We start from the raw sequence: 11,058 nt of genomic DNA, 5'->3' as shown, positions 1-11,058 counted from the left end.
TTCCGAGAGTAACCACTTTAAGTTAAGGCATAAATTGCCTTTAATTTCCTAAGAACATACCAAAATCCCAACTTGGTAGTTCTTGTAATTTTCTCAAATGTTTCAATTTAATTTTAAAAACAAATTTCTCACAGTATGACACATTTTACTCATTTCAGGAGTAAATTTAAAATCCTTTTTATTTTCAAAGGTTAACAATAACCTTGAAAATGCTCCTTGAGTGTCAACTTTATCATGATTAGGTTAACTACCCTTTCAATTTGAGTTAACACTCTCTAACCCATTTATGGGGTAGAGAAAATGCTCCTAGGAACCCAAAACCTATTGGTGTTCCTTGGATGCTCTAGGTACTCGCCAGGGATAACCTCCCTAGATACCTTCCTAGTAACTTTGTTTGACTTCTTAGAAGTCTTAGTCACCTTAGTTGCAAAAATACTCCTAGGGATAACTTCCCTTGTATTTTTGACTTGACCCTTAGACCTAGACTCGGTTCCATAGCTATATGGAACCCTATGGTAAGAAATTACATCCTTCTTAGCCTTAAGTTTGTATCCCAAACCTCTATGGCCATTGGATGACTTTTGTTGTCCTAAACCTAGGTTTTGCTCATTTTGCCCTTTTAGGATATTTTCCATCCTTTTTAGGGTCTTTTCCATTTTATCAAGTCTTGACCTCAAGACTTGATTTTCTTTCCATAAATCCTTAGTTTTTGATTTTTCATTGATTCCTTGAGCATTTTTATTGTTAGGCTTGTAAACACAATCCTTAGTGTTATTGCCTAAGCTTTTACCTACCTTTCTAACCCTAGGTGTGGTAGTCTTGGCATGTAGAGCTACATGATTTTCCTTAAAGCTATCATGCTTTCTATTCTTATGGTAAATAGCATTAAAATGATAAAAATTAGAACTAGCATGCTTTTTACCATTATTTAGGGGGGTAGGCTCAATAAATGATACCTTTCTTTTTACCTTGGAGGCTCCCCCTTGACTCGTGCTTCCTCCAAGAGCCTTGACCGCTTTCTTCCCTTTGGGACATTGACTCCGATAATGTCTCTTTTGGTTGCACAAGAAGCACACAATGTGCTCCTTGTTCCTCTTTATTTCGGGAGCGGTCTCTTTGGGCTTCTCCTTGCCCTTTAGTGTCACTTGGCCCTTCTTCTTGGCCATTTAGAGCATTTGCTCTTATAATGCCCATGATCCCTACACTCAAAGTATACAATGTGATTTTTATTTTTAATTGAAATATTTATACCTTCACATGTAGGGATGACACTTGCTCCTCCATTTGATGTCTCTTGATTTTTGGAGGATGCATCGTCTTCTTCTCCATTGGATCCAGAGGTAGAGGCTTCCTCTTGATCCGAAAATGATTTCCCTCCCATTGATTTGACTTGACTTGTGGAGGTGGAAGCTTCTTCATCCTCTTCTCCTCTTCACCCGGATGTGGAGACTTCTCCTTCTTCTTGATCTGGTGTCACTGAAGGTTGCTCCCCCTCAATCCTAGAGGTGGAGACTTCTTCATCTTCATCTTGTACATGGAACAAGGAGTATGCCCTCTCCTTGCCCTCTTCATTGCATTCCTTTGAAGATGAAGCTTCTTGGACTTCTTCTTCGGAAGATGAGCATCTCTCACCTTCGGAATTTTCCTCCTCTTGGTCTTGCTCCAATGAGTCACCCTATTTGGATTTATCTTGATCTTGTACAGTGGAGGGGATCTCATGAATCGTTTCCAACTTGCCCCAAAGCTCCTTGCCATCCTTGAATTCTTCAACTTGAGCCAAAATATTGCTTGGCAATAAATTGACCAAAAGCTTGGTCACTTTATCATTTACCTTGCTCCTTTGAACTTGCTCTTGACTCCATTTTCTTTTCTTTAGAATTTTGCCCTTGGAGTTTGTTGGAGCTTCAAATCCTTCCATGAGAGCAAACCATTGCTCTATCTCCATCATCAAGAAATTCTCGATCCTTGATTTCCAAAGATTGAAGCTTGTTGAAATAAATGATGGAGGCACCCTTGTATCGAATCCAAGACCGTCTTGGAATTCCATTTGAAGTTGAGCTTCTTGAAATCTTTGAATTGAAGAATTTTGCTCCAACTTCTTCACCCTCTAGATTGTTGACCCTTCCGGCGATGATTCCGGTGAAGAGCGGTCTCGCTCTGATACCAATTATTGGGACCGAATGTGTAGCTAGAGGGGGGTTAATAGCTCGGTGCGCTCATCGTGCTCTTCGTTGCTTGTTTCTTCAAAGATGTGCAGCTGAAAATACAAAGAAAACAAACACAACACTAACACTAAGGATTTACTTGGTATCCACCTCAGGAAGAGGTGACTAATCCAAGGATCCACACACTCATGCACCCTCCACTATGAAAAATACTCCTTTATGGTAACTACCAAAGGTGGAGAAGCCTTACAACACTCTCAGTACAAGAAGAAGTAAAGGGAAATCCAGGATAAGCAAAAGCTTACAAGATGCACAATAAAAACCCTAACCCTAACCCTAACCCTAACTTCTTGTTGTAGCCCGCCTCTTGATCTTGGATTACCAGCAAACCTTGCTCCAAGAACTCTTCAAGAACTGGCGGTAGAGTGGAGAAGAAAATGTGGAGAAGCTTCTATGTTGATCGGGAGTGAACAGTGTTAGCGATGGCTGAGAAAGAGCTCGACAACGGCTTTAATCGACGCCAACGGTCGGATCCCGATCGATTGGATTGCTCCCAATCGATCGGGGAGGCTTTGGATCGATCGGTTGATCGATCCAGAGCGCCTCTGTGCTCTCGGGAATTGCCTGGATCGATTGGCTGATCGATCCAGGGCTTATTGCGCAAAATTGCACCTCCCAATCGATCCACTGATCGATTGGGAGCTCTGGATCGATCGGCTGATCGATCCAGCGCTATTCTGTGCGATTGCGAGCCTCTCCCAATCGATCCACTGATCGATTGGGAGGAAGCTTGTCACGGGAACTCACCCAATCGATCGGCCGATCGATTGGGCATGAGCCAATCGATCGGCTGATCGATCCAGCTCCTTGACTTTGCCCAAAGTCAAGTCCAAAGCCCCCTAAACCAACATTTGGTCACCTATGACCTGTTGGTACATTATTCCTAGCATCCGGTCACCCTTGACCTGCTAGAACTCGCTCACCAAGTGTCCGGTCAATCCTTTTGACTCACTTGGACTTTTCTTCGTTCCAAGTATCCGGTCAATCCCTTTGACCTACTTGGACTTTTCCTCCTCGTGCCAAGTATCCAGTCAATCCCTTTGACCTACTTGGACTTTCACCACCAGGTGTCCGATCAACCTTGATCCACCTGGATTTCCTCGTGCCTGGCTTCACTCACCAGGACTTCCTTTCTGCCTAGCTTCACTCACTAGGACTTTTCATCTGCCTGGCTTCACTCACCAGGACTTTCACCTGGCTTCACTCACCAGGATTTCCTTCTGCCTAGCTTCACTCACTAGGTCTTTCCATCTACCTGACTTCACTCACCAGGACTTTCTTTCTGCCTAGCTTCACTCACTAGGTCTTTCCATCTGTCTGGCTTCACTCACCAGGACTTTCACCTGGCTTCACTCACCAGGATTTCCAGTCAAGTATCCAGTCAATCTTGACCTACTTGACTCTCCTTCACACATGAACAATTGCACCTCCAATCTTCATGTATTGACTACATATATTGTCAAACATCGAAACCACAACATCAAGACTCGAGCTTGACTCAATTCAAGCTCAGTCAACACGATCAACCTTGACCTGGGGAATATTACACCAACATTCCCTTGTTAAGAGACTCCTTACCTCCTGGTCTTCATCTTTGCCAAGAAGCTCTTCACTCCCAGGACTTCACTTACTGAGATCTTCTCGCTCCGGGACTTCACCTTGCTAAGTCACACTTGGATTTACACGGCCAAGCCTCAAGCTTGGACTTACATTAACAAGACTCCTATGCTTGGACTTCACTTTTGTCATGATCACACTTGGTCTTTCCTTGCACCTGTCACATGCACACTTAACAGTGCATATCAAATACAAATGCAAATTCTAACTTTAACCCTTTGTCCAAACATCAAACTTAAGGATACACCAATTGTTCCAATGCCTTCTGATACGCTGGCGTTGCTTCAACCGACTAGGGTGGTGGTTCGGTTGAAGGATTGCATGTTGGAGTTGTGAGGGTTGTCCCTTTAACACCGCTTCAACCGTCATGACCACCAATTTGTTAAAATCATCTATCGTTATCGCTATGATATTAGGTCTTCCGGCATCATCCATCTTCACGCTTCTCATTCCCATAGACAAGGCTAATTTGATCCTGCTCGCGAGTGTCGACAGATGAATCATCGCTGAATTGGCTCTATTGCCAATTTAATCACCAATCGTCAAACGACAATGAGAATGATGACCTAGTTGGGAACCTGGACGGATACAAACAACAAGAAAAGGGTTAGAATTATAGCCAGGGGTTTTCGGCGGAGTCATTCTGATGCTCAAATTAGACGATGAAGAAGATGAATATTAGGGTTTTGATATACGTAGTGGTGCGCATGTGTCTACATACCTTAGAGATTGAAAGGATCAATATATTTTATAGAGAGAAAGCAAAACTTTTCCTTCTGTTCACCTCTTAACGTTGTCATGATTTAATTTCTTAAATAATGTAAGACTTATTCATGTCACTACTTTTTTTAAAAATAATAACCAAGATTGACATACTTTTTCCTTCCATTTTGATCTTTATGTTATTATTATTTAATTCCTTAAATAATCTAAGATTATTCATACCGTTGTTTTTTCCTAAAATAATCGAGATTTGTACGATGATTATATATTCTTTTCCTGAAACGGTCATTTATCTTACATTACTGAAGATCCGGGAGGTCCAAGTCATTATTTAATTCCTTAAATAATATAAGATTTATTTATACTGTTATCTTTTTCTTAAAATAACCAAGATAGATAGACTTTTTCCTTTCATTCCAATCTATGTCAAATTTATTCTTGTCACCGCCTTTTTTCTAAAATAATCCGGATTTATGTGATGGTTATTCTTTTCCTAAAACGGTCCTTTATCTTGCATTGCTAAAGAGCCCAACGACCCAAGAAGTTATGTAGCTAGGAGGCCCGAGAGGCTAAGTAGCCAGGAGACCCGAGAGACTAAGGAGCCAGGAGACCTAAGAGGCTAAGTAACCAAGAGATCCGAAAGGCTAAGAAGTTAGGAGACCTGAGAGGCTAAGTAACCGAAAGACACGAGAGACTATGTAGCCTGAAGACCCTAGAGGCTAAGTAGCCAGAAGGCTTGAATAGCTAGACATCGATTTGATCTTTAGAACAACCTTAATAGATTTACTAATCTACTCTCATCCACCTGGCGTCCTACTAATAATTTTCCGGACCAATGATAATGTATATAAATTTAATCTAATGAGAAAGTTGACTGACACTATATATAAGTTAGCAGTTTTTCTACGACAGTTCCATATTTTCTAAAAGGAGATAGATCACCATAAATGTTTTTCCTAACACCAGAGTTAGAAGATGGCAGACACTATACGCGGAACTGGAACATCGCCCATGATAGACACCATATGGTTGTATCCAAGTAGGATGTTTGGCTGGCTCCGGACGCAATTTGATTTAAGCCTATTGCGATTGATAGGTTTCAAGTGGGGCATGCTCCGAACTGTCTTACTGTATTGGTGCGAGACCGTTGAGTCCATTCAAGACAGGAGAGACAAATGCCACCACGGGACAGTGGCATAAATTAACGAATCACGATTCGAATGATCTCCATTTAAAGAAAAAAAATTAATTAATTATGCGTTTCAAACAATAAATGCTCAACGCTGTGCGCTTGATCCGTTTCTTGAATTTATTTTGATGGTTGATGAGTCAGATTCAATTAATCGATTTGAAAAACTTAATAATTGAATTATTAAAAAAAACACAAGACTAAACCTCTCCCTTATAATTATATGAATTTCAAAACTTTTGCAAATATTTATATAAAGTTAGTAGATGCACTAATACAACAATTGCCTAGGGACAATAGGAAGACATTTTATTTTTATATGCATCTAAAAATTAAATTTTAAATTTAGTAAATTAACGTATAAATTTATTTTAATAGGTGATTGACCTAAGGAAAAAAAAATTATTTTCCTTAGGTTGGACTGGCCAAAGGAAAACAAGTGGAGGTTGGCAAACACAAATTACGTTCGTTCATCTCACGCTTTATTTTCTGAGCAATTTGTGGACTCTTCAGGTTGGAGAATGCGACACGTTGACGCCTGTCTGTTAATTATCATCTCCGGTCTGGTATTGTCTTTTGGCGCGCGGCTTCCTTCAACTCCCCGTCTCCCCGTTTGAGTCGTTCCTCTTTCTCCTCGCTGTCGGTACATAGTAAGCAACGTTTCAGATAATGATCGACGACGTAACCACGATGGAACATTTGAAGTAATTAACACATGTAAATTGCTCGGGCCGGCCTAGCTCCAGTTGCTAATACGACGAGAATTCCCATGGAGCTTGGTTTTCAACTCATGCAACGTCAATCATGGCTGAGGTAGGTTTGTGTTAATTTGACCAAAGAGTACTGGAAGACCCAACGAGGCAGGAGAATTCCCGTGGAGCTTGGTATTCAACTAATGCAACGTCAATCGTGGCTGAGGTAGGTTTGTGTTAATTTGACCAGTGTGATGGGGGGTTAGTAAAGTAGACTCGATGTGACATCCTTTTGACTCAGTTAAAAGAAATTGGAGTCGTTTGATTCAAAGGTATGAATTCGGATTAATTTAAATGAAGTCGGGATTGCTTCAAAAGAAACCATGATTGTTTATGGGCAGTCGGCGGCATTCAGCATGCTCTGGTCGGTCAGACTCGATAATATCAATTACGGAAGATACGTCAGATAAGCTGTTTGAGTAGTTATTCCGGTCACATAGTAAGGAAAGATGTGTCGGTTACAAATATAGAAAGGGGTAGCGGTTATAGATGTTGAAGTAAGGGGTGGCCCATTCCTTATTCTCAGACCAAAACATAGTGGAAGACCCAATGAGGCCACAAACAGAGAGTTGCGCATGAATCTACTATGCTATAACTTATGTAGGTTATTTTATAGGAAAGTGAAATGTGGCAAGCAAAATTCATCGACATGATATTAAAAACCCATTGCTCGACGGAATTTAACAAAGTCCGATGGCAATTAATCCATCTCACGGATTGGTTCTCTGATACGAACACTGCTCCAATGCAACGTAATCCACAGCTAAAATATCCTCAGGAAACGGACAAGGCGCCTCCTCATCTGTCGTCTGTGCCTGAAGCTCAGCGCACGGCGTCGGACTCACGTCGCTGAACACACCCTCCACGTCGGTGCAGTTCCATATCGGCTTCTTCGACTTGATAATCTCCGCCGTCACATTCGAGATGCATATCCCGGTGAAGGGCGCGCCCGGAATGCCCTCCAACTTCGCCGCCATCGTCACGTTCTCCGCCACCACGTCGCTGTAGCTGATCCCCTCCACCACGGGGACGGCGCCGGGGTCGTACCCGTCGTCCGGGTGCTGCCCGTAGCCGCCGGTCATCCAGAAGACCCACTTCATGGTGTGCAGGCTCATCCTCCTCACGAAGATGTCCCTCACATAGGCGCCCCTTCCGATGGCGGTCTTGATGCGGACGCCGGACTCGGAGTTGATGGCCGTGATGTCCTCGGCCCGTACGTCTTGGATGCCGCCGGACATCTCGCTGCCGATCGCGATGACGGCGCTGGTCGGAGAGATGCACGTCAGTCTTCGTATCATAATGTGCTGGCTCGGCATGTTGAATTCGATCCCGTACTCGTCCCAGCCGCTCTTGATTGCGATGCAGTCGTCTCCGGACACGATGTAACAGTCTTCGATACGGACATTAGAACAGGAATCTGAGAAACAGAGACGGAGACGACTGCAGCATCGATCTTCAACAGAATTCTACACAATTTTAGAGTAAAAAAAAAAATGAAAATACCTGGATTTATCCCATCTGTATTTGGCGAGTTGACTGGTGCCAGAATTGTGACGGCTGACACAATAACATTACTGCACAAAAACAAGCGTTCGCGTTGCTGCGATCTGTCTGTTCTGAAATATAAAAAGCTCGAAATAGAATGATCACCGACCTGCTATACACTGGATGGAGATTCCACGAGGGAGAGTCGACCAATGTGATATTGGAAATGAGGACTTGATTGGAGTACATGATCTCGATGAGGTATCCGCGAGTGAAATTCAGTTCTTTGCTGTGGAACTTATCCCACCAAGTTTGCCCCTGCCCGTCGATGGTCCCATTGTCCCCTGGGATTAACAAAGACATCAGAGAACAATTATATGATTGGGAACTATATAAAAGAGTTTTGTTACCTGTGATTACGACGTCAGTTAAATTATATCCGGTGATGAGATTACTGTATCTGCCACCAACTAGATCTCTGCCTCTTCCATAGGACGGCAAGGGATCGATAATCGCCCATTCATCGATTTCCTGTAATTAAACTTATACAACCATTAGTTTCCAAGATGTGATTAATTTTATCCTGACCGTCCACCTGACAAACCGTCTAGAACGAACGGTCTAGATGCAAGGGCCAGAGACACCGTCGCAACCAACCACTACTTCACTAGCGCACACGGGATTAGACAAGCAACTAGAACGAGTGACCACCCGTGACCGAACGGAGATTAAACAAATAAAAATAAATAAATAAAAGAAAAGAATCGAACAGAGAGGGCGGCTTGAACCGACCTGAGTGGCGAGGATGACGGCGTCGCGGTGGAGGAAGAGGGTGAAATGGCTGGTGAGATTAAAGGGTCCGGTGAGCCACCGCCCCGCTGGCACCACCAGCATCGCGCCGCCTTCGCAGGCGAACTGGCTGAGTCCAGACACGGCCGCCTCGAAGGCCGCCGTGTTCGACGTCACGCCGTCCCCGACCCCGCCGAAGTCCGTGAGGCTTGCGACATGCGCACGGCAACCCCCCGCCCCTCCCGCCGCGTAGTTGATCACCTCCCCCGGTGGCGTCCCGCCGCCTCCCCGCCGGTGGTGATGGCGGGAGCGGCATTCCGCCGCGCCTAAAAACGCCGCTGCCACCACCGCGATCAAGACTGGAATCTTCGACGCCTGAGCATGTCAATTGGGAGCAAAAAGATCTTTCTTTTTTAGGAAAACAAAAAAGAGAAAAAGATGAACAAGGATGAAGAAAGGAATAGTTACATGGAATCTGGGAAGCGAGCGCTCCATCGAGAATTTCCCGTCAGAGGGAGGGAGCAGCGTAGAGCAGGTTGCTTCAAGGTGTTCCCTAATTAATATAGGTGGATTAGCCGTTTCCCCTACTGGATTCTGTAACAGACCACGTTTCCCCGAGCTTACAAGTGGAAGTTAATGAGTCCAAACTCCAGTGGCCGGATTTCAAAGAACAACATCGCACTAGGAAAGTAGAGACGGGGGACCTAACTTCCCCTGGAGTGAATATTATATAAAATTTAAAATCAACATTGGTACTGTATTTGAAAACTAACACTACAATAATAGACTGAAAAATAAGATTAGATGTTCCGTAACTCAAGTGGATCAATTGCTAAGTAAAGAAGAAATTTGCGCCGGAGAACGCTGCGTAAATTGCTCGAAACTAAGTTGCAGTAATCCGACAGAACCAAACTGGTTTTGACTATAATTCAATTCGAATAATGGGTAGAATTCAGTTCACTGACATCCCCGAGCAGGAGTGAGAGTGGTTCGTGAGCTTGCGGATGACCAAATTTGGGCGTGATGACGAACCTGATCGTGCCGACACGAACATTTGGGCGAACGTGCAATTTTACCTAATCGATCACGATCCCGGATTCTTGTGGCACGTTACCAGATCAGTCAGTCTGCCATTGAGCGTGAGCACTCACCGGACCCACCACCTTCTGGGTTGAGGATGCACGCCGCGGGTGGTGAACCACACAAATGAGCACCAGCTACGGCCGCACCTTCCACTGTCCTAAAGTATTCACTAATCAGGCTGGTAGCAGTTGGGTCAGCCTCCCAACCAGAGGCCCAGTCCGACATAAGAAGAATCTTTTTGGTAAAAAATTAAAAAGACAAATTTTTTTTATTATTCATACAACTAAAAGGTGATTTTCTTTTTCTTTTCCTTTTTTTTATAATTTAAATAATATTTCATCTATAATTTAACATCTAAAATAACCCTGCTCCACTTTAAAATAATTTTAATCAAAATTGCACCACTTCCACTTGTATAATTTTAATCAAAATTATTATTTAAATCCAAAAAAATATTTTAAAGTGGTGCAATCTTAATTAAAGTTTCTTAGGTCCTTAAAATAGTATATGATCCTATCCGGAACCTGAGTAGATGGAGGTCGGAATGTTAGTATTGACGGAGAGGTGACTTTGACGTACCTAGGTACGTGCGTCGGAAAGGTGAACCCCCACATGGAATCTCTAAAGGTTGTAGTAAGAGAGCTGGTGGTACTCAGACTCCACACACACTCAGACAAGCACACGGAGCGTTAGAGACCAGAAACCAGGGAAAAAGTCCCCGGCGCAGGCCCTCCGATGCTCAAGTTAGGTCTTTTTTCCCCGAAAGAATAGTTTACGATGGAAAAAAGAATTGTTGAAGACAAGTGCATATGTGTGTGTACTTGGCTAAGGAAGAGGACTTCCCTTTTTATATGACACTGCATACCTTTTGAGTCTAACTGTTGTAAGAGAATGTCGGGTGTCAGGGCATGTCAGGTGAGAGAGGATGTACGACTACCTCCTATTGGTGGAATGAAGGTTCCACACTTAGGGAGTGGCAGACCACTGGAATATTCCCTGGCGTATGTCAGTTATTCTCTGACAGGAGGTTACGATTTCCTAATATTGTTGTCGCTTAGTGTTTTCCGTCTCGCCCAGGTTCAGCTACAGTCAGCTCGGGATGACCGATCAGATGTGCTACCAAGATTGAGACTTAATGATGAGCTATGGTGAACCAACCGAGCTTTATCTAAGGCTGTGGCGAGGGACTCATCTT

General features: G+C 43.5%; 1 protein-coding gene across 1 annotated transcript; it reads right to left on the bottom strand.

The window, feature by feature from the left end:
* Positions 1 to 7,134: 7,134 nt before the first annotated feature.
* LOC121974780 (probable polygalacturonase) lies at positions 7,135 to 9,475 on the bottom strand. The gene is made up of 6 exons (XM_042526005.1): positions 9,249 to 9,475; positions 8,784 to 9,155; positions 8,402 to 8,522; positions 8,161 to 8,335; positions 8,010 to 8,080; positions 7,135 to 7,923 (listed from the first exon to the last, which is right to left on the bottom strand). Exons 1-6 carry the CDS (start codon positions 9,273 to 9,275, stop codon positions 7,217 to 7,219), a joined length of 1,473 nt encoding a protein of 490 aa, XP_042381939.1. The 5' UTR covers positions 9,276 to 9,475; the 3' UTR covers positions 7,135 to 7,216.
* Between the last annotated feature and the right edge of the window lie 1,583 nt (positions 9,476 to 11,058).

The sequence above is a fragment of the Zingiber officinale genome, chromosome 4B (assembly GCF_018446385.1).
Source record: "Zingiber officinale cultivar Zhangliang chromosome 4B, Zo_v1.1, whole genome shotgun sequence".
In the NCBI taxonomy this organism is placed as follows: domain Eukaryota; kingdom Viridiplantae; phylum Streptophyta; class Magnoliopsida; order Zingiberales; family Zingiberaceae; genus Zingiber; species Zingiber officinale.
Note: the sequence above shows the minus strand (reverse complement) of the source record. Positions and strands in the feature narration are given on the sequence as shown.